Source organism: Apis florea, unplaced genomic scaffold, assembly GCF_048593485.1.
Source record: "Apis florea isolate Af1SG1 unplaced genomic scaffold, ASM4859348v1 contig_3081_pilon, whole genome shotgun sequence".
Classification (NCBI taxonomy): Eukaryota; Metazoa; Arthropoda; class Insecta; order Hymenoptera; family Apidae; genus Apis; species Apis florea.
This window is the reverse complement of record NW_028256703.1, coordinates 3,183,623-3,208,673: the sequence shown is the minus strand read 5'-3', so window position 1 is coordinate 3,208,673 and position 25,051 is coordinate 3,183,623. Positions and strand designations below refer to the sequence as shown.

Below are 25,051 nucleotides of genomic sequence, written 5' to 3'. Positions count from 1 at the left end.
GTTTAACGCGTCATCCGTCAATTCATAAGCCTTTAATGGTTGGAAAAAAAAGTTGTATTCAAGTCTTGACTTCTGACCCTATGCCCGTGCATATACAGGCAACACACGTCTTTGATGGTGGTTTTCGTTGTAAGCGTAATTATTGGAAATCCATTACTTCTGAATGAAAAGACTTGCACGAGCTCGCATCCCGAGTCTGCTTGCTCAATAATACCAAACCGACGAGTACATGTAATTTATATTTATTTTCTACGAGATCATTTATGTTCCATGACGATAAAATTCTTAGAATAAATGTCAATTGTCACTAAAGCAATAATGAACGCAAATGAAAAATGTTAATCGTATCAATTTGACGTGAGTCTGTTCCATACGGACTCATAAAACGTTCAGTATATCGTTAAATTGGCCATTCATCAATGTAACACGGAGACAATATGCTCGTTACATTTATGAGAACAATTAAGGGCAGGCTGAACCGTCAAGCAATCGGCGCAACGCATATACAGATGCAACGCGTCATTCAAAACATACTAATTGTAATCGAATATACAATTTCGAGAAAAGATAAAATGCATCATAATTGTAAGAACATAACAAGAAGAAGTATATGTGAAACGATGTTTTATCAATATGTTTATGGAAGGATTGAATATTTATAAAGCACGGCAATGACTTCGATCAAACACTAAACATATTCCATAAGTTCGTCTCTTGTGAATATATTAAAAGATGCTTTTACTTGCAAATTTAAAATTGAATTGTTATTAAGGAAGTTTATTAGATAATTGAAAAAAGATATTATCTCAAAAAATTGAAAAATGATATTTGAGTACAATATAATATTTTAAATGTTTGATAAAAACATAAAATACTCGATTTATAAAGTTATATAGCTATGTACAAATATATTTATAAAATATTCTTAAAATACAGTTATTAGAATAGAAATATATGTATATATGTGTATATACGCGCGAATTTCTATTAAATATATTTGATGATATTTCTAACATTTTCGATTAAAGGACGATTAAAGGACAAAAGGAATAATTATCCTTAGTTATAAGATGCAATAAAAGAAATGAAATAATTTTAATTATTATTCGAATTGTCACATTGATGAACAGCTTTACCAAAGATTCATACATGATTCTGACGACAAGGAATTGAGATCTTCTAACAACCAAACACTTAATATCAAAAATATAAACACGATAATTTTCTTTCTCATATGAATTATTTTTCTCGCAATTATATTAAATTCATAATTTTAACGTTACCAAATAATACAAATATTTTAATTGACTTACCATTTTTTATTACACAGGAACCGTATCCGAAGTCCGAAGACACTTAGAGTTACGGTTGATTATGGACGCACAGAACACGTTACATCGACTTTGACACACTTCTCGCGAATCTCGGGAAAGTAACCAAATTATTGGTTACTAATATAATAGAAATTTGAACGATGTTTTCTATGATTATAGTGTAATAGCACTCGCGAATAAACAGAGTTCAATTCTGCGACTTATTCAAATGAATGACATTAGAATACACCAAAACAGTTGTTCACCGGTTAACATTTAGAAATACCATCCGTTTACGTCTTACAACTTCAAACATCCGAAACAGACTGGCTGCTTCCTTTTCGAATCATAATTTATCTTCCAAAAGTTCCGTAAGGAGGCAGCACAAAACAAAGATGCGCCATATTTAATCGTCAATAAGAGCGCTTTCGTTCAAATAATACTCTAATCAAAACAAAGTAACTTATGTATTGAAATTTTTTTTCTCTTTTAAATATTTATTAAATATCTGGAGTATTTAATAATATTACGAAACGAAAATAATCTGTTCAATTAATATTAATCAAGAATAAATAATTTTTCTAGAAATGAAAACATTATATATAAAAAATTATTACATATCGAATGAAGTTGAATTCGAATTTCTATTCTATGTTTCATTTAACAATTTATATAAATAAAATATTATATTTAATAAGAAAACTTTAAAATTAAACTTCCGTTTGATAAATAATTTCTAAAATATATTATATATGATTTTCATTAATTATTATTTTATATTGGAATATAAATTTATTACAAATTTTATTCAATATTAGAATACCAGTATTCTCATAGATATATAATAAATTTTATAACAAATCATTTTCTATATGATTCTTCTCACATTGAGCGATTAGAATTTCAAATTGGTCTCTCTAAAAAACAATCGGTATCAATAAAATCAATTGTTCTTAAATAATATAAATTGGAAATTAAAATTAAGAATTAAAATGTAAGCCAACAATGGCCAAGAGTGACAAATAATTATATTATATATTATTTATTATAATATAATAAAAAATATAATATATAATTAATATAATTTAAACAATATAAATAATTTCTTGCATTTTTACTAGAGATTCTTTTTGTTTATTGAATTCGAAATTGTGAAAGTAAAACGTTATATTTTCTTCCTATATGAAATGAATTATGCAAATTTTATTTTTACATCTATTTCTTAAAAAAATATGCAAAAAATAATACATATATATAGCAATTTTTTAACTATATATTTATTTATTTAATCTATTCTATTTTTTGAAATAATAATTAAGATAATAATAAATATAAAAATAATATTTAATTTAATTTAAATTTAAAGAAGAAAATAAATACAGTTTGTTATTATAATGTAAATTTCAATTACAATTTTTATAACATAAGACTACAAAAATCTAAAGCATTCTAGCAGGAAGTTTAATAAAGAACAGAAAATTAAATTATTTGTTCTATGTAAAATTTTATGTACAAAATTCTGTAATAATGATATCAAATGCATTCAATTATTTTTGAATTTATATTTCTTATTTTATAATGTAAAATTAAATAAATTTGAAAAATATTAACTTTATTATATAAAATTCACAAAATATTAATTTAAATCATATACTACAAATAAAGAATAAATACTTATACACATATTCTTAAAAAAAATTTTCAATCAAACTGCCAAGAAATTTACTTTATTCAATTCCTTTGACAATTGATGTCAATGTTCTGTATTATCAAATAATTAAAGCATGAACTACGTTGTTCAAGAATAGAAAACACAATGAAGTTCAAGTTCTCGATATATATTAAATATTTTATTCTAAATTATATGTGAAATATAATATTTATTTTATATTTATACAAAATTTTAATCGAAATATTATATCTCATATATTAAATTTAAGTTAATATTTATAATAAATGAATAAATGACTAGTATTAATGAATAATATAAAAATAAAAATGAATACTAAATTCTGATTGAAGTATTGAAAAGTTAAACAATTTACATGTTGTTAAAAAAAATAATGATGAATTTACTATATCTGTAATATAAAACAGATATACAAATTATATAATTCTGTCTTTCAATCGTTTCAAAAAATTTACGGTAACAAACGTTACCAACCATGTTCGCAAATATTCTATGCAATGGTTCATGCCGCTAGAGCTCGTGGTTGACGACCAAATAAGCAGCAGCGCAGTATTAATCTGACATTAATCGTAATTCTTCTCTCAAAGTAGAGAAGAGGTACCTTTCTTCAAATTTTCGTATAATATTCTTCAAACTACTGTAATCAATTGGTTCGAAAAAATGCCGCGCGGTAAGCGCACAAATTATTATTAATTTTCACTTGATACACTTATCATCTTTATCACACTTATTGGCGAGGAAAACGCAGTTTCGTATGTTTTGACCTCGAGGTATGAATTTGGATCAAAAGACAATTTTTTTTTAGGTAAATATGTCAGTTACAAAGGCCGGAGTCGTCACTTCACTAACCCCGAGGAACTGGAGGAGCAACGACGCCAGGAGGAAAAAAAACTCCAATGGAGAGTCAGTATTTTTAAGTTAACCAACAGCACGACGGCTTAGATATTATTGTTAAGTACGTAAGGTCGAATTATCCTTTGACGGTCGAGCGTGATTGCGTGCACCATTACTGAGATTTTTCACGGAGCACAATACTCCATGTTGGTGCAACTTACTGTTTGAGAGACCGGGCACAAACCTTCAGAAATTCTTAAGAGTCAAAAGCGATGGACAGAGCTTAAGATGATTCATTTCATCTGTTCTTTCCACTTGCATTTGTTCTTTCGAAAAAATGTTACATAAATTTTACTTAGGGGGCTGGTAAATAGAAATTCATTAATATAAATGAGAAGCTTCATATTTAAAAGTTATAATAATATTGTTCTTTTTAGAAAAATAAAGGAAAGGATAGCTCTAGTGATGAGGATGAGGAACCCAAAGCACATGGTGATTCAATAAAAAATCATAGTTCTTCGGGGACAGATACTGAAAGTGAATCAGAATCAGAATCTGAAACTGAAGTAAGTTACTTAATAAAACATAATAACTTATAAATAATAATATTAATTTTTTTTAATTTACAGGGAAAAACAAAGGGTGTAGAAAATTTAATTCAAGTTGAAAATCCAAATAGAGTTCAAAAAAAGGCAAAAAAATTATCTCAATTAAATCAGTCTCTAGACTCAGCAAAACCAGATTTATCTCGGAGAGAACGGTACAAATTTGTGACATATAAAAAAATGTATATATTCTAGATTTCGTGAATTTTTCCTTTTCTTCTTTCAGAGAACAATTAGAAAGACAAAGAGCATATGCAAATTACCAGAAATTACATGCAGCAGGTAAAACGGATGAAGCACGTGCGGATTTAGCACGATTAGCTATAGTTAAACAACAACGAGAAGAGGCGGCTAGGAAACGAGAAGCCGAGAAGAAACAAAAGGAGCTTGCACTACAGAGAAAAACGGAACTTAGGCAAAAAGCACTCGGCAAAAAATCCTAGAACGTTTCATTTTGATCAATTATAAAATATTTGATGTCACAGCAATTATTACATTAACAATGATGAACAGTTTAAAATCTACTTTCATATTGATACTAATTGATTAAATCGATTCACGCATTTACAATATGCGTTTAATGAAAATATCCTTGTTTAATTATATATAAATACAATTATTACAATAACTGAATTTTACTTATGTTTTATTTTACTCCTACAATTTTTTTTGTTAAATAATCACTAAATAAAACTAATAAAATACTAATTAATAAAAAAGTGGAATAGAATAATTAATTTAAATTATAAATTATAGAAAAAGAAATACAAATATAACTATTACTAAACTATTAATAGTAATAAACTTCTATAATAATAATAATAATGATGGAATTAAGTCGATACAAAGTTCACGAATTTATTAATGTATAGTATATATGCATACTAAAGAACGGATATGATACAGAACGCAGTAGAGTTTCGGCAGCAAAACTTACGAGATGTGGTCGGATATCGTTTACGTTTCACTGTTATTATTTTGTGTATTTATCGGGTTTTATTATCGAAAAATTGAAGATCCACATGTAAAAAAATGGATGGGCACAATTATTGGTATTGTAGTGATGGCAATTTGTTCTGGAAATTATATACTTTATCCTTTCATACTTACTCTAATTAATGCAATTATCATAACCAAGCTTTCGCCAAAGTATGATATATTACTTAATTTTTTATATATTTGTTTACTAATTTAAAAATGTTCTATTTTATTTTAGTCGATATCATATAACAATCTTCATGTTACCAAATTATATATCCTTAAAACAATTGATAATTTATCACATTTAATACTATTTATTGTATTTGATTTAATAATATAATTTTGTTTTTAAGTTATAAATAAATTAAAAGTTATTATTTTAAATGTATTAATATTCATTTATTCTCAAGAGAATTAATAAACTATTTTAAAAAAAGAACTCATATATGACAATTAAATTTCAATGATTATTGATTAATTGAGTAATTATTGATGATTAACTAATAATTAGTTATTCTCGAAAATGAATATTAATACATGTTTTTAAGAATATTAAACTTATAATTTAATTATATTATGAAATAAAATGCAATAAATCAAAAAAAAATTTATTCATTTATTCAATTAAATAATTTAAAATGTAAAGTTTAATTTAATTTTAAGAAATTTTTATATGAACTTAAATTTTTACATGACTATATATATATATATATATTTTTCATATATTACTTTTAAAATAAAATATAGCAACATAATTTTTTCTTTTTGTATTTACAGGAAATGCCACTTGATCAGCTTTTATTTTTCATTTTTTTATTTACTTTTTTTGTCTCGATTAGGAGATTATATTGGTTTACCAATAGCACCAAGTCATACCAATCTAATACTTATGATATTAACATTAAAATTATCTGGATTAGCATTTGAAATAAATGATTCTATTAATGCACCAGCTGATGATATACAAGGAATAAATTCTGAAGCAATGAAAAATATTGGATTCCTAGATGTTTTTCATTATGGATTTGGCTATATGGGACTTATGACTGGTATGAATTTTATAATACTTAATTGTTAAAAGTAATTTAATTTTAATATTATTTTAAACAGTACATTTTTCTCTATAGGACCATATTATCGATATAGAACATATTGGGATCATCTACACAGACCATTCTCTAAAATTGTAGATCCATGGCCTCTCACATTTTATAAACTTAAACAAATTGCATGTTTTATTGTGTTATTTTTTATAATGGACTACTTGTATCCTGTCAGAGTAATATCAGCCTTTGCTTTAATAGATATAGATAGAATTATGAATATTTAGGTTCCATTTTATATTTCAGTACATTTTAACTGAGGAATATGCAGAACGATCTTTCCTTTATAGACACTTTTATATGTATCCCACATTTATAGTTTTTCGATTAAGAATGTATATTGGAATGGGTCTAGCGGAATGTGGTTGTCAAATGGCTGGACTAGGTGCATATCCCATAAAATGTACACCTATACAAGGACTAGGACCTAAAGATTATAAAACAACAGAGGAGCTGTAAGAATAGCTTTTTCTCTCAATATAATAATATTATAATTTGAAACGAAAATACATCAGTTACTATTATATTACAGATCTAAAATGCCTGAAAAAGTGAAAAATGAAGAATTAAATTTTGATGTTGTATATAATATGAACGTATGGAAATTAGAAAAATGTAACTCAACAAGAACAGCTATGAAAGCATGGAATGGTTGTGTTCAATACTGGTTTGGTGTTTACATTTATAAACGATTTCCATTGAAAAGTTTACGAACTTTTGCAACTCTAACACTTTCTGCTATTTGGCATGGTTGGTCATCTGGTTATTTTCTCTGTAACTGTCAGATTCCTCTTTTTCTGTTATCTGAAGATATAATTATAAAATTCTATCAACAAAGTAAAGAAAATAGTATTGTAAGTTTTATTTTTAATATCTATTCTTATATTATATTATATATATATAATATAATAACATTTATGACATTCATTATGTTACTTTTCATTTTAGGCCAAAAAATTGTGGTATATAGTAGGATGGTATGAGAAAACAACTTGCATGGCATATTTAGGAACACAATTCTTAGTATTAGATTTTAAAGAAAATTTACAGTTTTGTAAACAAGTATACTTTTCTGGACATATCATAGCATTTTTATTATACATAAGTGCTCTCTATTGCAAGCCATATATTTTGAAAAAAAGTACAGAGAATAGGGATAAGGACAAGTAGCCTGTGATTTTTTTTTACATCATAAAATTGCATGTCTTTAATATTTAGAAACATAAGATTATTTAAATGAAATGTGCGTTATAACACATTTCGCATAATTTTACGCATAAAATTTAAATATTTTTAGCATGATGTTAAGATTTTTTAAAACATTGAAAATTTTTTCTTTAATATAAGTGTAATTTTACATATAAAGCCATCTAAATATTTTTAGCATAGTGCTAAAGGATATTTTTTTTTAAAATATAAATAATAAAAATTTGACATCTAGTCAATAATTATTTAATGATGTCAAAAAAGTGTAAAATATTTCTTGTTGTTATTATTATTATAATTTAAAAAAATTATTAAAGATTATAGATTTATATTATTTTAAAAAGTAAGACTTTTTTTAAATATTTAGAGGGTTTACAATAATAATCTATTTATATAAATAAGAAATAAAAAGTTCTATTTCTTCAACAAGAATTCTTTATTGATTGAACTCTTCATTTCTCTACAAAGATTCCATTCTTTCCTTAAAAAAAAAATCTTTTATTAACTGTGACATTGTCTTACCTCTAAAATACTTACTATTTTAATGACGAGTGCCTGAAAAATCTGAAAAAAAAACACAGGAAAAGCAAAAGAATTTTCCCATTTCCCTCCCTCACCTTTTTCAATTATTTGAAATGTGGCGGCAAGTGTTTCAAGCGATGATCATATAAAAATTAATTTTATAGATCTTACCGAGAACGATATGCGATGCAAGACTCTTTTGTAAATATATTAAACAAATGGATTTAACAAGTTTTTAATTGAAAATTGTATAGAAAAAATTGCAACAAAACAAAAAAAATAAAAAAAGAAAGAAAAAAGGTGAAAATCAAAATAAAATTTGTTTTAAAAATTCATTACATGTACTAAATTATTTTGAAAAAAACTACTTTTAAAAAATTTATAAAATGTAACTATAAAATTAAATCACTTTGATGCGAAACTCGTAACTTACGAATCAAACCTATATAGCTGGGAATAAAATATATAGTTGGTTTCGAATAAACCAACATTGCCAAAAATCTCTTTTAAGAAATACGCGAAACAATTGGTAGACATAAAAGTTGAAATGTCGAGTCGTCGCTCGCGAGGTCTGGTGATGTTCACGTGCTACCTGCAAACCGGACGGTGGTCAAGACCAGCAACTGTGTGTGGCTTTTCGTTGTGCTCTCTGCAAATTTGTCTGCATTCTCGAGACCGTACCCTCTGCAATTTCTGCACGCCGACCCCCCATAGAGAGAGAGACAGCTTTCGCTCACACACTTTCTCTCTTTTTCTCGCCCTGATCGACTCGCGCGAACCTGCTTTCACCAGACCACCAACCGCTCGCTACTGCAAACTGCTTACAGCCCTGCTACTCGGCTTACTGCTTACTCTCAGCTACCCCATCATCAGCTACACTCGCCACGCCACTCCTTTCCACCGCCTGTGGCACCATAAAATTACAACTTAGTTATAAGGAATAAACGTGTTACATCCGTGTGTGAGGATTTTTATATCTTTTTATCTTTTGTTGAAAGATGTTTGACGATCGATTAATTATAATATTAATAACAATAAAGTCAATTTTAAATACTAAAATTTAGTTTTAAAAAATAGTTTACCTAAGATTAGTTATCTACGATTAATGTTGTCTTATACAAAATTCGAGGAAATAATATTTAGAAATAAATGATTAAAATATTGTTTATAGTAATAAAAATTTTGAAAAATATATAAAATATATCTGTTTGATTACTATGTTATCAAATTTATATCTCGATTGGGGACATTATGTTTTTTGTTGTACTAGATAGAAAATACAAAATTACGATATTTAAATTTTTTCATAGATAAATATAAATAATATAAAATTTCATAATTGAAATTATTTTTTTGACAGTATTATCTACATCTATATGTGTAGTATTTAAACACTGTCTAAAACTATGTGAATAGTTCCGTCTTCTGCATTTTATTACACTTTATTATAAATGGCAAACTTACATAAATAAATCTGTATACTGTATTACAGAAACGCAGAACTTATGTCTACAATCTATATATATATATATATATATGTATGTATATATATATCGCGATTTTAATTTTTCTTGTTTCTCTCTCTCTCTCTCTTTCTTTTTTAGATTAATTGTGTCGTAATATTAATTTATCAATCGAGAGTTAGGTAATCATAAATAATAGAAAACTAAGAACTCAAAATTCTTTTAAAAATATTAGCTTAAAATTTATACAGAAGTCGGACTCAAGTCGACCACATACAGTTTACATTACCTGCTAATTACCATATTAACACCCTCATGTATTTCCAGGAATAATTTAATCCACCTTGCTTGATTCAAACAATTTCAAAATAACAGAAAACGATTTCACAATTGATATTTTATCGAAACAGTTGGTTTCTAATTATTACTTAATTATATTATGTGGTTTAAAGTATTCATAATGACTCAAGAAGTGGAAGGGAAATAATGAAATGTTATTGTTTTTAATCCACTTATATCGAGATATACTAAAAATTGTGCACACTATATTTCAATATAAGATAAAAATATGATCAAACTAATAACAATTCTTTTTATTTATTTATAAAGTGTAAATTCGAATATTGTCTGCTCTATTTATCCAAAATTCAAATTTACCTTTAAGAGCAGAATTCAGAAATATCATTTATATAAGTGCTAGAGCATTATATTATAACAAACTTTAATTCATTGATCAAAACAAGCTGTTTCGGTCGCTATAACAACGTCCATACACGCGAAAACAGAAAAACACATTTACTTTCTTCTGATCAGGAATAAGCACTGCTTGAGACAATATATCACTTAACAGAGTAAGAATAATTATGAAAACTTGCAAATGAAAATCTTCGCGATTCCAATAAACTAACATTCTAGATACATTACATTAAAATTAGTTTTTGGGTTTTATCTTTTTCACCCAAGAAGTGCGTTGTCATAATTAATATGTAAGTGACAGAAAAAATGTGAACGTGCGACAGTGTTGCTCTAGATATAGAGGGTAATAGAATACCTTTTTTGTTCTCAAGAAACGATTATTCTGCACTTGCGGCGCGTGCATCTGTTTGTAGTTGTACTTGTATATGGTTCAACTTCAGTCCCTGTAAAGATAAAATTATATGAATATTTATATTCTACCGCAAATCCTAATATCTAAAAATTTAATCTATAAATATAAAATTTACCTTGATTTGGAACGACTATCTTTTTGTCTATCTGGAGACTTGCTACGAGAACGAGACTTTCCACGTGAACTTTTACTGTCAGAACGCGAACGACTACGACTGCGACTATATGAACGCCTACGATCTCTATCACGACTTCTTGATCTACTACGTGATCTAGAACGTGAGCGTCTTCGATCTCTGCTCCTGCTACGTGATCTACAAATAATGTCGTTAATAAAGTTATTTCAAAATTAAAATTTTAAAAATTATATACGTAATGAGAAGTATTTTGATAGTAATCACCTTCCTCGTCGACGACTGCCACGACTTCGGTGTGGTGAAGTTGGTCGTCCATATCGTGCCATTTGAACTCTAAGTTCCCTACCATCTAACAGCCTTCCATCCATAGCATCTAATGCATCTTCCGCATCGCGTTTATCATAGAATCTAAAATAAAGATTCACAGTAATAAAAATGTTATCTTCGACTTATGACGAATAAGTAATTAATTGGATAATATATATTGTGATGTTTGTTACTATCTACTTCATTGTCTAAATATGACACAATGACGTCACATTCATATATTCTAATAAACAGAATGTAACTAAGATGGATAAATATGAAAAAAAAAAAAAAAAACTTATTTTTTAATATACCTGACGAATGCAAATCCACGACTTTCTCGAGTAAAGCGATCTCTAGGGATGTAAATGTCGCCGACCTCACCACATCTTTCGAACACGCGTCTCAAATCCTCCGGCGTCGTTCTATACGTAAGATTATCCACTTTCAAGGAAACCATCCCATCAATACGAGGCGGTGGTCTGCCGTAACTCATTTTCTTAAATTTCTTTTGATCTTCAGAAATAATAAAAAGAACACTTCAATATGAAAAATCAGTTTCAGATCAAGTACTAGACATCCGCGCACATCAAAGACAAGATGGCGAGTAACGGAAGAATGAATTCAAGGCGCAATATGGTAGGAAATGACGTAAATAAAATTTCTTACTACGTACATCAACTTCAAGTTTTTTTTATACAAAATCTTTTTTTTCATAATATATAAATAAAATAAATAAAATATATTTTCATTAATTTAGTAATAATCTTTGAAATAAATGATTATGATTTCATAATTTAAATAAATAGTAATAAAGATTAAAAATACAAACACTTTCTAAAAAAAGTAAAAATTATTTAATATTAACAATATTTTTTTTATTAAATATCTGAATTTCATTCTAATTTGTTCATATATTTTATAAAAATATTTATGCGTTTTATAAATAATTTCATTATATCGGATATAAAATGACTCACGTCGTTCAATGTCCGAATAATTTCAAATTTAAACTCGTGATAATTTGTATGAAAAGAAAAAGAGAAAAAAGATAAAAACAGTTAAAATTGTTCATTTTATCTAAAGCAAAAGAAAGTACAAAAATTTTTAATGCAATGTTATTCCACATTTTAAAATGTGAAAAATGGAGAATAATGTAAAATGACATTATTTCAATAAAAAGATATCGACTCGTTTTAGTGTTTCATTCCCGAATAGATTTTTATATAAAAAAATTATATTCCTCATATACAGTATCAAACACACGCATCCAATGGTAGTAAACATTGATCGTAACAAATCATTAACGCATTACTTTTTTATTTAAGTTTCAATGAAGCTGCATCTGTGGTATCACAACAATGCCCTTGCAATAAGATGCCCCCCAAAATAAATCTGTCAACATTGCTTAAAAATCCTTCGATACAATTACAGCTTCGATCTCGTTTTATACGTTTATAAAAACGAATCGTACCAACCGTAAGAAAGGGCAAACGCAGTTGTACATTTTGGTCCTTTGCCCAGCGATCTTCTGTGTCTGTTGTATCGACATGTTTGCGTAAAACAGACGATCTTATGTGTGATAAAAAGAGACAAAAAAAAAAATAAAAGAAGAGAATTAAGAACAAACGTTGATTTTTAATATATTTAGAAAATCGAGTAAAAAAAGAATTAAAAAAAGAAAGCAAACGTGCTTACAACAAACACAGTACGTACAATACTTTTTTGACTTAGCTAGGCGGTAGGCGCAAAAATAAGAGACGTCGAGTAATCGCAATTCTCGCTCTGTTTTTTTTTTTTTTTTTATTTTTCTATCTTCCTTTTTCCCTAAAGATTCATTGATGAATCGTTGACAGAATCACGTGCATGTGTACAAAGTATGGTCTCGAAATTAAAAGAAGACAAAAAGTAAAAGAAAAAAGTGGTCTATAAAAGAACTTTTAACAAATCACATAGAAACTCAATAAATAGTTTAGAAATGTTTAACAGGCATCTTATTATTACATGATATAAAAAAAGAAAGAAAGAGATTTCTCTCTAAAAGATTCTCGTTGAGAGAGAAAAAAAAAAAAAAAAAAAAAATAAAGATGATAGATGAAATTTTTGAATCGGAGAAATAATACATAAAAAGATACAAAATATCTTTGAAAAATTACACCCGTAATATCAATGGAGTATTTAGGTACACCTGTCATGGGTAATTTTTCCCTTATCGATGTGCTTCACGTTAAAATTATAAATTAAAAAAGGATCCCAACAATTTCATATATGGGATATATGACTCATTACAAATACAATATTAAAAAATATATATATATATATATTATGTATATGTATACATGTGTATATATATATATGTATGTATGTATGTATGTATGTATGTATACATATATGTATATATATGTATATATTAAAACACAGGCAAAGTGAATTTAGCAGGTCGATTGTACGAAGGGTAAATGTTCAAATGACGAAGAGAAGAAATATCCGATAATTCTGAAATATTTGAGACCGAACTTGGACGACGCGACGTCTCTTCATGATGCATTCGTGGGCGCTGGACGTCGCCCCGTTCAAGCCACCGCTTACACTAATTACTATTCAACAATTCAAAATACTTATAATGATACACACAACCATGAATAATCTCAACAGCTGCTGGCCTTAGCCCGAACTAACTTATTATCGTAAATATTTGTGGATACAAAAGTAATTCATTTTCTTCTTTATATCTTTTTTTTGTCATCGTTTCGTTATCGCTCTATTGCTATATCATCGCGTATTTAATAACATACAGTGCATAAATATGCTAACGAGTTTTTTGTTTTAAGTTAGTTTCCGGCCTGTCAGAGCTCCGCAACGCTCTTAATACATAACGCTGGTTCATCAGATCGTGCATTAGAATATTTCGACATTAATTATTTCTCTTTTTCTATCTCTTTGTTGCTTCTTTCATTCGAAATTGTTTCTTTCTTCGCTCGGTTCGCATTATATGGTTGTATACAAAATATTGTAATCAGGGCACTCATAATCATCAGTCGCATGCGTTTTCTCTTTCTCTTTCTCGTTTCTTTTCCCTTCTTTCTATTCTTCGAACAATAATAATTAATAAATCGCGCGCTCTATATTTTCTCGTTCCATACCACATCTCTTTCTCTTTTATTTTCATTCACTTGAATTTGAAAAAAAGAAAAAGGAAAAGAAAAAGAAAACGCATCTCTCATCATCCACTGCCTTTACAATAATTCTTTCTCGGCTTCACGTACGATTAACTCACCAATCCGTGTCTCACGTTTTTTTTTTAATTTATATCCGTTTATTAATATTATTACGCTCGATATAAAAATAATACTCAGTCGATTAGTACAGATTTAATACTCAGTGTAAGAACTGGGGAAGGGGTCTTGGCGCTTCCAGTTTTTACCATGTTTTTTTCTCTTTTTTTTTCTTTCTTTTTTTTTTTTTTTTTTTTTTAAATTCTTTTTACAATGTTTTACGATTTACGCCTCTGTTATCGTTTTTTTTTTGTCTCTCCACCGTTTAATATATCGTGTGTACGTTTCACTTATGCATTAAGTTACGTACAATGTAAATGTACGTCATATGTGTATAATGTGTGTAATGCGTAATAAACGCGCATTTAATGGGTATGTGTATTTATGTATTATGTGACTTAGGATTTCTACCGAGGAACCCGGTGAAATCAAAAGATTCACGGTCGCGCAGACGGACGGAACAAAGCTGCGAGTTAATAATTAATTATTCCTCGACTCAAATCGTAGAGGTATCGACGATTCACCTCTATTATTATTATTATTTTTTTTTTCTTCATATCATTCCGCGAAAACCCCTTCTCTCATGTACAATTATGCATTCTTCGTCTCGTTTTTTTTTTTTTTTTTTTCGTTTCTTATCCTCGAGACTTTCGTATACATTTGTTCATCGTGGACACGAGATGCTTCGTAGTCACAACTCTAAAAAAAAAAAAAAAAAAAGAAAAGGAAAAAAAAAAAAGAAAAGGAAAAGAATAAAACGGCCTTCTTCTTATCGTACGAAGATTTGCTCGTGATTGACGAAGCATCTCGCGCTGACCTTGCCTACTTTCGACCCATAGCTTTAACTCCACTCCATTGTACATATCCGGGATTACATCGCCGGTAATTAAATTATAAAATCGCCACTTACACACTCTCTCTCTCTCTCTCTCTTTTTTTTTTCTTTTTGTACCCGTTTTAACAAGCGATTAAAAATCGAAGAAATATAATTCGTAGAGGCACGTTTCGCAAGCTGAAGAGAAAAGCTGATGGATCGAAAGTGAAAACGATTTTCGTTACAATAAATGTAAATCTATACCCGCGTGCACGTGAGCATCTGTATTCAACGAAATCTCCAGGTGAAGGCACCTAAAGCATTGACCGTCCGCATCTCGTACCGCATTAAAACCGAGTGTATCTCGCAGAAAAGGAGGGAATGACCATACGCGCAGTGCCTGATCATTACTAACTAACGTATGTATGTGTTGTTTTATTTCTCTTTTTTTTTTTTACAAAAAAAAAAAAAAAAAAAAAAAAAAGAAGAAAAGAAAAAAAAAAAGAAAAGAAAAAAAGAGCGAAACTCGTATAAAGTACAATGTAAGAAACAATAAATTAAGCCAGTCGTTGCCAAAAAATATGTCTTACGTAAACGTTGGTGCAAAAAACGGTGAATACAATAAATTATATAGTTTAAATAATTATTCAGGGAAGGATTGTTCGTGTAAAAATAGACGTACAAAACAGGGACGAAGGGGGAAGGGGAGAGGGAAGAGGGGAGGAGGAGGAGGAGGGGGGGGAGGGTAATGGGACATGGGAGGGATTCGAAAGGGAAGATAACTAAATAATTTAATAATTAAGTAAGAGACAAATCTCGCCATCGGGGATTCCTTTAAGTAGTGTGGTTAAAACTCTTAACAGCTAAAGTCAAACGCGTAGAATACTGATACATAAAAAAAAAAAAATCTATAAGAAGCCTCAGCTTTTTTTTCTTTCGTTCATTATTATTAAAAAAAACGAACTTTATCGAGTGGCGGTCTTGCAACTAAATCTTATTTAAAAAAAAATTTTAATCGTTAACGTTTAAATCAAATCGATATCAATAATATTTATATATATTTATATATATATATATATATATATAATAGCAATACTCGATTTCTCGATTCTAATAATTATAAAAAATATCTTCTAGTTTCAGAATTAGTAGAGAGCTCAAACCTAATTCTACTTACGCGTCTACGATGGTAATAATAATAATAATAATTATTATTATAATAATTATAATAATAATAATAATAATAATAATAATAATAATTAAAAAAAAATATATAAGGATAGTTATGCTTTTTTGTTATTTAACAAGCTACCACGAGCTAAATATTTATAAACTGAGAGAGAAAAAAAAAATGCCTAACGAAGTAACTGTCCATTGCTTTCATTTTCTTTTATCAATGTTATTTCATAAATAAGTTCATTATCTTCACGTATGGTACACTTAAAAATGGTATTCTACAGTGTTCTGTCAACAGAATTTAAAAACTGGCAATCTATAGCTTGATTGAGAAAAATCAAGCTCTGTGTACTTTATCAACTGATTAACTTTCGATTTCATTCCCTAGTTAAGATGTTAAGCCTAAATGTGTATCACGTATCTTTTAAATAAGTATATTTTACTTAAAACAGAATATTTTTTTAACTATACATAGTCACAAGTTAAAATTATGCATTATATCTGGAAAAAAAGACAATTGAATTTTGAATATTTTGATATTTACAAATTTGTTATACATGTAAATTAAATATAAAACATAGTCATTTGTCGAGACTTATTTAAAAGATATGTTACCTGTTTGGAAAACAGGAAGTATATCAAATATACGTACTAAATGGAAGGATCGTTTCGACGTACGAGAGAAAAAAGTTAAGCAATCTGTTATTTGGATCGCAATTATGTAAAACTTCTTCATAGGTTATGCCTCTTTCTCAAATAAATGATGTTATCAATGTAAAGATACCATTTTTTCAATGCTATTCATATTTATAAAATAAAGCAGATTACGATAGTTTGAAAATGGTTAATTGTTTGCTTTTTTTTTGTTATGCGTTCTATTATTCATAATATAAATAAAATAAAAATATTGAATGAAAATGTAAATATAAAATTAATGTTTTAATTATAATATGTGTAAAAGAAATATTTTTTTTATTACAATATTGAAAATAAGGAATAACATTGATCGATGGTATCGTTTATACTCGTATATAAGTGTAAGAAAAAATGTATTTATGCAATATGTGTATGAGTGAAAGTGTAAAATGTGTGTATCGCGCTTGTACGCGCACGTGTGTATATATATTTATACGAGTGTGTTTATAAGGCTCCTTTGATAACGACTAAAACTAAGTTGCTCCATTAATTACTGTAAGTGAATTTAAAAGTTCTATAAAGCAGTAGTGTATGCCAAGAGGTATCACTGATAAGAAAAGCTGTAAGAAGAGAAAGAAAAATAAAGAAGAAATATGTAAATGCTGTATATGAAGTTGTAAAAGAGAAAGATAAAATGTTAATTTTTATCGCATGCCCTTAACTATACTCTATGTTACATAGACTAAATCTATTTTTGGCAAAGTTGTTTAGGTATATAATGTTAGATATAACGATACATGAGTAGATGCACTGGCCATCGTATTATGTGGTATTTAGGGTTGCTTAATACCTGTTTATTAATGTGTGATTAATCTGTACATTCTGGAAAAAAGAGATCAGTGATAACCCTTAGAAAAAAATGAGTAATTTTTGTTTATCTATACCAAAATATTTATAATTTTCTTCTTTTCTTTTTTTGAATAGTATAAAAAAAAGGAATAAAATAAAGCGAATAGAGTTAAGAGGAAGAAATTTAAAAATTAAATTATGTGAATATATCTACAGCAATTATGGAGCAATAAAATTTGTTATTTTTAACTTCCGGCATATAAATGAATGTTATCTAAATATTAGTTCCTGAAATTCTTGTATGTTTAAATTGTCGTCGAGAGAGCACGCAAACGAGTATTGTATGACGACAATCTATCCTACGTACCATCGCGTTTTTTATTGCTTTCGGGGTCTTAGCTTATATGGTGGTGTGCTGCTTTGCCTATTAAGTACAAATTATTAATGATTGTATGAACAATCAAATAGCTTTCCAACACATAGAGAAAAAAGGGAGGAAAAACAAAATATATAAATGATAGAAAGAGTATTTAAATGTGTTTATACCGGCAGTCTCGTGCTCACGTAAAAAAGTATCTACATCATCTAAATTAAGATTGTATCTGTAAGTAAATTATCTGCACTTCTTACTGCGATAAAAGCTAAAAAGGGAAGAGAAAGGGAACAAATTGTTGAAAGGCCACTAGAGTATGATGTTTAAAAATTATACTAGTAAAAATGTAATTTGACAAAGCTCAAATTACCAAGGACATACTACTTTCCGTTTATGATGAACTTTTTCTATATGATATTTTTCTTTAATAAACATTTGTCACATCATGCAACCGTTTTCTGTTCCATTGATATTTTCCTTTTTTCCAGTTTTAATTAAGCAAACAATAAATTTCCATTCATTATTAAAAAAAAAAAAATATGAAAAATAGAGTTTATTTAATAGTTAAGTTCGATTGGGACGTTTTTTAATTTAATTATTACGCAAAACAAAATTATTTGCAATTGTAACATCACTGACAGCTAAAAGCCCGTGGAACAAAACGGTTAAATTTTGTTCACTAATCTTTTAGTGACAAATCATTTTTTTTTTTTGTTTCTTCTTTATTTCTAAGCCTTTCCGAACAGTAATCTAGCACCGTTCTAAAAACTTTCACTGGTGATTGACTTTCTTACATCACTAAGAAAACAGACAACGACCACCATTCCTTTTAATGCGTAAAATACGTGCGACACCGAAAGAACAATTTGCGCGTGTATGTACAACGATCGCCCGTCGCTCTCTATAGCTGCAAGCGTAGAAAATTTTGTATAAAAATATTCTTCGTATTCGTGTATATATATGTACATATTTTGAATAACCACGTAATTAATACTGCGTATTTAATATCATCGTTCCTTCGTGCGCTCTGCACCACGGGCTTGGTAGCTCAAGGGATAAATACACATCCCAATATTCTACCATCTCAAAATTCTCAAGACCGTGGAAAAGAGAAAAAGAGAAAAAAGGAGAGTCCAAAAAGAGGATCATGGACGACAGAGGCAGAAAAGAGAAGGAGAATAATCTCGTCTTTTACACCCTGTGTATCACCGGACAGGCTATTCTGTCTAGAGATTCTTTGTTATGTATATATATATATATGTATATATATACCTATAGCAACGTCGTTCTAAAGCTGGTCAAAACGATTTCAGTGTGCTTCTTCGGATAATGACGTCGCAACTAAGTTTAATGGTACATCCGAGACGTTCTCTGCATCTCCTTCTTCTGTTTCTTCTATCTCCGTAGATAAATGACATTGTTCTCGTCCTTCTGCTTTTACATGCTATTATATATGAATATTAAAAGTTATTATTTACACAAATTCATAATAAATAATAAAATAATAATCAATTAATATTGTTAAACTCTTTACTTACATGCATCATGTAACTAGGTAAAGGAAGAGAATAATTAAGTTGAGCGGTAGGAGCTGGTGGATGAGCACCAGGTATACGTGGTGGTGTTAAGGCTGCCATCATTAAATGAGGCTGAATTTGTCGCCGAAGGGCTGCTAACATGTCTGCACTTTCTGCATCCATCTGTTCCGATTGTGGTACCAAAATTGAATCACCTTTTTCTAAAAAAAAAAAAAAAATTTCAATTTTATGATGTAAAAATAACAAAAAATCAAAATATTTAAATGTTTTATAAATTATGAAATACATATAAATAAAACTTACTTCTATGCCTTGTTGGTTTTTCACCTTTAGGTCTACGTCTACGTGTGTGTATCGTATCCCTTCGCATGGTAACTGGACGATTTACTCCATGAAGTTTGTAATAAAGTCCGCAAGCATTACAAACCATTTCCCCCTTCATATTTCTTCTCCAAATAGTTGTAGTCATAGTACCGCAATTTGTGCAAGACATATCAACCTTTTTCGTTATGTTACCACTATGTTGATCAAATTGTTGTTTTTGGTCCTCTACCTATGATGGCAAAATCAAACGTAATGTTTTATTTTGACGTCATAGGTTTCGTATCACCGATCGTACCTTCCCCTTCATTTTATTTGACCATGTTGTAAAATCTTGTGCTTGTTCTTCGTTAGATTCATGTTGATAATTAACGACATCTGGACTCATGGGAGCTTTGCTAGGATAACTTTGTTTTCTACGACCCTTGGTTTCCTTTCGACCAACACTGGCAGGGCTAGATGGATTACTGTCCACAGATGTACCCTAAATAATTTAAAAAATCATTATTATTGTTACATTTAAATTCGTTTTATAATTATTTCAACAGTGATTTTTATTCAATCGGAAAAAATATTAATAGCTAGAAATTCTTTTAAAACAGATAATTTCTTGAAGAGCTAATTCTTCGTAAATACCTATTATTAAAACAAAAAGAATAAAAAAATAATACAAAGAATAGTAAAATTCTATTTCTTATTATAGAAGAAATTGGAGAATTCGGAACAATACGCGTTTAAAAATCTATAGAAACCTAACTTATCTGAACATCTGTTAACAGCGGGTTGACATGGTGGACTTAATGCTTATAGCTATCACAAAGAACTTCTCAGTTATCTATTATCTACAAGGCCTACCACGTTTCTCTTACCTGCAAGCAGATGGGACTTGAATAGTCCCAAAGGGATCCCTTGACACCTAAGGGTCACCTGACCTGTCTTCTTTTCTATACCTGCAGTTCTTTTCTGGTATTTGCTTTGAACAAACTGCAAGGACTTTCCATGGAAGAACTTTTATTTGCACGAAGATCAGGGTCAAAGGAGTATGAACATAAAAGAGAGTACAGATTTTCCGTTTTTCCATAAATCTCAGAATTTTGTTTGGAAGATACAACTTCGAAAAAAGAATCAATTTTTACTACTGTTTCTATATTAACATTATATATTTTATTAATATTTAATTGTGATTTATTTCAAGTACATTTAAAAAATCCTAAAGGGGAATTCAGAGAAATTCCTAATGATATTTTAAAACGCCCTCATCTTATCAAATATTGATAAAGATTTCAATTTTAATATTATTTTAAAATATACAAACCTTATTTTCTATACACGACACATTAGTACGGTTGCCGAGTAGAGAACAGTCGGGTATAGTGCGTTCAATTGTTGTCCCTTGAGTATCTCTGTAAAACCTAATTTGTGGTGATATTCTGTCAGAATCAACTGCAGTAATACCAATTTGCCTGTTGTTGATTAAAGAACGCAACAAATTAGTTGCCTCGCCAGTGAATCCATTATTTAATTTGTCACCATTTGTCCTGGTAATCTCTAAACTCCTATTGCTACATGAAAAATGAAAACAAAATTATATTCAAATAATATACATATAACAATAAAAAGACAAAAAGCAATATGAGTCTGTAATTAATCAAATATACTGTTACCTTTAAAATAACTTTTATTTTTAAAAGAATTGATTTGTTACAAATTGCTTTAATAATTAAAATTTTGCTTTATATGCATTAAGCAAATAAAATTATATTTGATTAATTTTGTAAAGAAATAATATAAATTAACAATAAAAATCTGTTTAAAGATTGAAATTGTATAAATAAATACAAGAAGAACAATGATATATGAAAAATTTTTAAATGCAAAAGAAATATATAGAAAATTTTGTATTTACTTTGCTAATGCTTGCCATAATTTTGTTGTTTCCTGATCAATATTTGTGTCTGAACAATTGCTTTCTGGTGTATCCATTCTATTCACTGGACTGCGATTGGGGGTACTTGTTTTTGATTCCTCATAATTTGTTTCTACTTTCATTCTCTTATTAATGGTCATATCATAACCATTTTCTTCCCCCTCAGTATCTTGCTCATCCCGATCTTCTATTTCTAATCTGTCTGGATCAGAACTATTTGAACATGTATCATCTTCTGGTTCACACTTAATGTTATCATGTTCAGGCATGTCATTGGTGCACAACTCCAAATGATGTGTTTGAGTCTGAGGTATAACGTTTTGATTAATGCTGGCCGGAGAGTTAGGCTCCTCATTGAACAATGTTTTGTTCAATTGGAGAAATGACTGTAGCGGACTTAATCCTGCTACTTTGGCAGTGGAGAAAGATTTCTTCTAAAACAAAACAAATCATTGTAATCATTAAATGTTAAAATGAAAAATATAAAATTTTTAAAAATAAGTATAAATCAGTAACATAATAGAAAAAAAATTAGATTTAAATTTAATTTTTATTACTTAATTCTAATAAGTAAACATTCATTGATGTTTGTATAAATGTTCATTTATCATAAAAGATTATATATAATATTTTGATATTTGTACCTTGTACCTGTTTAGAATGTATTCATAAGAAAATAATTAGTTATGCGCATTTTTTTTCTATTTTGTAATCATTATCAAATTGATAAGGTCAAAGTTGGCTGCATTAAAAGAAACCTTGAAGTATCTTATATAATTACTGATATATCAGGGCAGAGAAGCAAATAAATATCATCCTGTATGTATTAAACATGTGTTTAGAATATATGGAATATACATGTACTGAAGCACATTCTTATCTACAATCACATGTTGCACATTTTCAATTGCATCATTACTTAGAATGAAATGACTGCTCATTGATGTTACTGTGTTAAATTAATTCTAGCTCTTTAACCAGAAAATGATATGATTCATATTGTATGATGACCTACGTCAACAAATTCTAATATATCTTTTTTCATTGCATTTGAAAAAAATATTTAATGATTACCTGATCATCATGTGATGATAACTGCTTGGCATAATCCAGGTACTGTTTGAGTATGACATCAGATTTGTGTGACACTTCACGGAAGTTGTGCAGTACATCCAATTTATACACACACCGGTGACAAATGATTGGTGGTAAAGAATCCCCATCTTTTACCTGAATAAAATGTAATTACATCATTGCATTTTTAATTACTTAATACATAATTTTTTACACTTATAATATTAATTTTATTGAAATAACTTTATTATTATTATCGATATTTGTTAAACAAAATAGTAATAACACTGATAACAAAATGCAATTATTACTATATGTTAAATTATATTTTCTTATCAATTATTTAAATATGATTTCTACTATTGAAATAAAAATAGAGTTTTTTATAATGTAAATAAGAAATACAAAATTTATTCTAATCTCTTAAAATAAAAATTTAGGATAAATAATATTAAAAACGAATGATTTTTTTAACTAGGTTGGACGGAAGCAGAGTTTTCTTCCAAAGAAAAGAGTATGCCGTCTATGAGAACAAATAATAAATTATGAAAAGAAAAGAGAAATATATAGGATATAGTCAAGTGTGACAGCGACTCGTGGAATCCGCGTGTGAAACCTGATAACAGGCCGTCTAAATAAGGAGCTGCTCCCCTCTCCGTGAAGTCTGTACAAGCGAGGAGTACAGCTTATCACTGCCATTTTAAATCCCCCGTGAGTCGGCTTATCTCGCGGACACATCTCTTGCCAAACTTTCTCCCGTGGCACGCGCACACACACACGCACCCTTGAGATAGTAAGAGAAATAGAGATAGAAGATGATATAGACAGAGACAAACGAAAGCGAGACGAAGAAAGAGAGATAGGATTGCGTGTAAAAGAGAGGGAGACACATTCACATTCAGAGAACCACAGATGGTCGCGTCTGATTTATCTTCGTCTCGGCACGAGGACCCGGTGAAAACTCCTGACGAGACTCACCGTAATCGAGAGGCACGTTAATATCTTATCGGCGAAATTTCGCTGAGCGCCTTCCTCTTCGAATATGGACAATTTGACACCGTCCGACGATAAACAAAGGCGACACAGCTCGTAGAACTTGGGCGGTACATCGAACATAATTGTGAGCTCCGGCTACGTTGCGCCTTGCGTAAAGCGCGAGTCATCAAGAGGTAGACTCTTTTCTTGGTCAACGTACTATCTTTCTCCACTGCCACTACGCGTTTAGCGACGAGGAAGGGTACGCGATCACTTATCACAGTCACCGCCGCGGCTCATTGTCAGCGGCACAGTACACACGGTCATACAGTTATACTTGTATATAGAGTGGAGACTATAAAGAAATGAATGTTTCTTCAATTTCCTTTTTACAATCCTGCTCACTAGGAGGCGTTGACAATCACTTCTATCTTCAAGATTAGCGAAGAATTTCAGTGGGATCATCAGGTTCACAATCAAATGCTACGCCATCTCCTGTCTTTTCTCATTTGGACCACCTGATTTTTATATAGCAGTTTATAATTTAAATTTTTTAAAATATATTCTATATTTAGAAATATATAATTAATATATTAAAAATAAGTATATATGTATATATATATAATTATTATTGTTTATATTATATAATTCATTAATTCTATTATTTTTTTGGCATTATTTTAACTTCTTTTATCTTAATAATTGACATTCGTTTCAATTTTTAGATTATGTTTTTATCTTTTTTATGCAACAAATATTTTTTTTTGTTTTTTTATTGTATTATACGGTTGTAAATTTTGAATACAAAAATATATAATATATAATA

The 25,051-nt window shown here is 28.8% G+C and overlaps 5 protein-coding genes and 1 long non-coding RNA gene across 11 annotated transcripts in view; 3 read left to right on the top strand and 3 right to left on the bottom strand.

The window, feature by feature from the left end:
• Positions 1-1,650, bottom strand: part of Arl4 (ADP ribosylation factor-like 4) — a 47,403-nt gene extending 45,753 nt beyond the window's left edge. For 2 of the 3 annotated variants that reach the window (XR_015292336.1, XM_086909252.1), the window contains exon 1: positions 1,314-1,650. The gene's annotated coding sequence lies outside the window, so the exon portion shown is untranslated. The remainder of the gene's footprint in view (positions 1-1,313) is intronic. The other variant, XM_086909253.1, reaches the window with a different exon arrangement.
• Positions 1,651-3,106: 1,456 nt separating this feature from the next.
• Positions 3,107-5,075, top strand: LOC100865706 (28 kDa heat- and acid-stable phosphoprotein). Its single transcript, XM_003694983.4, has 5 exons — positions 3,107-3,673; positions 3,809-3,906; positions 4,275-4,403; positions 4,467-4,597; positions 4,669-5,075. Exons 1-5 carry the CDS (start codon positions 3,664-3,666, stop codon positions 4,883-4,885), a joined length of 585 nt encoding a protein of 194 aa, XP_003695031.1. The 5' UTR covers positions 3,107-3,663; the 3' UTR covers positions 4,886-5,075.
• Positions 5,076-5,282: 207 nt separating this feature from the next.
• frj (membrane bound O-acyltransferase domain containing farjavit) lies at positions 5,283-8,158 on the top strand. Of its 2 annotated transcripts, none has more exons than XM_003694981.4 (6): positions 5,283-5,591; positions 6,201-6,472; positions 6,551-6,702; positions 6,773-6,981; positions 7,059-7,380; positions 7,475-8,158. In XM_003694981.4, the coding sequence occupies exons 1-6, from the start codon at positions 5,383-5,385 to the stop codon at positions 7,694-7,696; spliced, it is 1,386 nt and encodes a 461-aa protein (XP_003695029.1). In that variant the 5' UTR covers positions 5,283-5,382; the 3' UTR covers positions 7,697-8,158. The 2 variants fall into 2 exon arrangements, with proteins under 2 accessions (XP_003695029.1, XP_086765374.1); XM_086909248.1 differs by having other exon boundaries at positions 5,306-5,494.
• SC35 (SR family splicing factor SC35) lies at positions 6,491-12,454 on the bottom strand. 2 transcript variants are annotated; one of them, XR_001112328.3, is made up of 5 exons: positions 11,582-12,454; positions 11,226-11,369; positions 10,941-11,138; positions 10,769-10,856; positions 6,491-9,158 (listed from the first exon to the last, which is right to left on the bottom strand). XR_001112328.3 is itself a non-coding variant. In XM_003694984.4 (4 exons), the coding sequence occupies exons 1-4, from the start codon at positions 11,761-11,763 to the stop codon at positions 10,850-10,852; spliced, it is 531 nt and encodes a 176-aa protein (XP_003695032.1). In that variant the 5' UTR covers positions 11,764-12,454; the 3' UTR covers positions 9,681-10,849. The 2 variants fall into 2 exon arrangements, 1 of the variants encoding a protein (XP_003695032.1); XM_003694984.4 differs by lacking the exon at positions 6,491-9,158 and having other exon boundaries at positions 9,681-10,856.
• A 5,490-nt stretch (positions 12,455-17,944) lies between these two features.
• LOC100864759 (uncharacterized) lies at positions 17,945-24,591 on the bottom strand. Of its 2 annotated transcripts, none has more exons than XM_003694978.4 (8): positions 24,229-24,591; positions 23,251-23,406; positions 22,156-22,610; positions 21,565-21,811; positions 20,548-20,733; positions 20,232-20,481; positions 19,929-20,128; positions 17,945-19,834 (listed from the first exon to the last, which is right to left on the bottom strand). In XM_003694978.4, exons 1-8 carry the CDS (start codon positions 24,364-24,366, stop codon positions 19,700-19,702), a joined length of 1,767 nt encoding a protein of 588 aa, XP_003695026.1. In that variant the 5' UTR covers positions 24,367-24,591; the 3' UTR covers positions 17,945-19,699. The 2 variants fall into 2 exon arrangements, with proteins under 2 accessions (XP_003695026.1, XP_086765373.1); XM_086909247.1 differs by having other exon boundaries at positions 22,156-22,607; positions 24,229-24,544.
• LOC147657534 (uncharacterized) lies at positions 23,116-23,807 on the top strand. Its single transcript, XR_015292335.1, has 2 exons — positions 23,116-23,417; positions 23,729-23,807. It is a non-coding gene; the product is annotated as an uncharacterized LOC147657534 (long non-coding RNA).
• Positions 24,592-25,051: the final 460 nt, after the last annotated feature.

Coding starts and splice junctions, on each gene's coding strand:
- LOC100865706 (XM_003694983.4), top strand. Junction 3,907..4,274: donor AAAAAAAACTCCAATGGAGA/GTCAGTATTTTT, acceptor TGTTCTTTTTAG/AAAAATAAAGGAAAGGATAG. Junction 4,404..4,466: donor AATCAGAATCTGAAACTGAA/GTAAGTTACTTA, acceptor TTTAATTTACAG/GGAAAAACAAAGGGTGTAGA.
- frj (XM_003694981.4), top strand. CDS start 5,383: ATGTGGTCGGATATCGTTTACGTTTCACTGTTATTATTTTGTGTATTT. Junction 5,592..6,200: donor ATAACCAAGCTTTCGCCAAA/GTATGATATATT, acceptor TTGTATTTACAG/GAAATGCCACTTGATCAGCT. Junction 6,982..7,058: donor TATAAAACAACAGAGGAGCT/GTAAGAATAGCT, acceptor ATTATATTACAG/ATCTAAAATGCCTGAAAAAG.
- SC35 (XM_003694984.4), bottom strand. CDS start 11,763: ATGAGTTACGGCAGACCACCGCCTCGTATTGATGGGATGGTTTCCTTG. Junction 11,370..11,581: donor CGTGGATTTGCATTCGTCAG/GTATATTAAAAA, acceptor TCTTTATTTTAG/ATTCTATGATAAACGCGATG. Junction 11,139..11,225: donor GGCAGTCGTCGACGAGGAAG/GTGATTACTATC, acceptor CATTATTTGTAG/ATCACGTAGCAGGAGCAGAG.
- LOC100864759 (XM_003694978.4), bottom strand. CDS start 24,366: ATGTTCGATGTACCGCCCAAGTTCTACGAGCTGTGTCGCCTTTGTTTA. Junction 22,611..23,250: donor TATCATCACATGATGATCAG/GTAATCATTAAA, acceptor GTTTTGTTTTAG/AAGAAATCTTTCTCCACTGC. Junction 20,734..21,564: donor TGTCGTGTATAGAAAATAAG/GTTTGTATATTT, acceptor TAAATTATTTAG/GGTACATCTGTGGACAGTAA.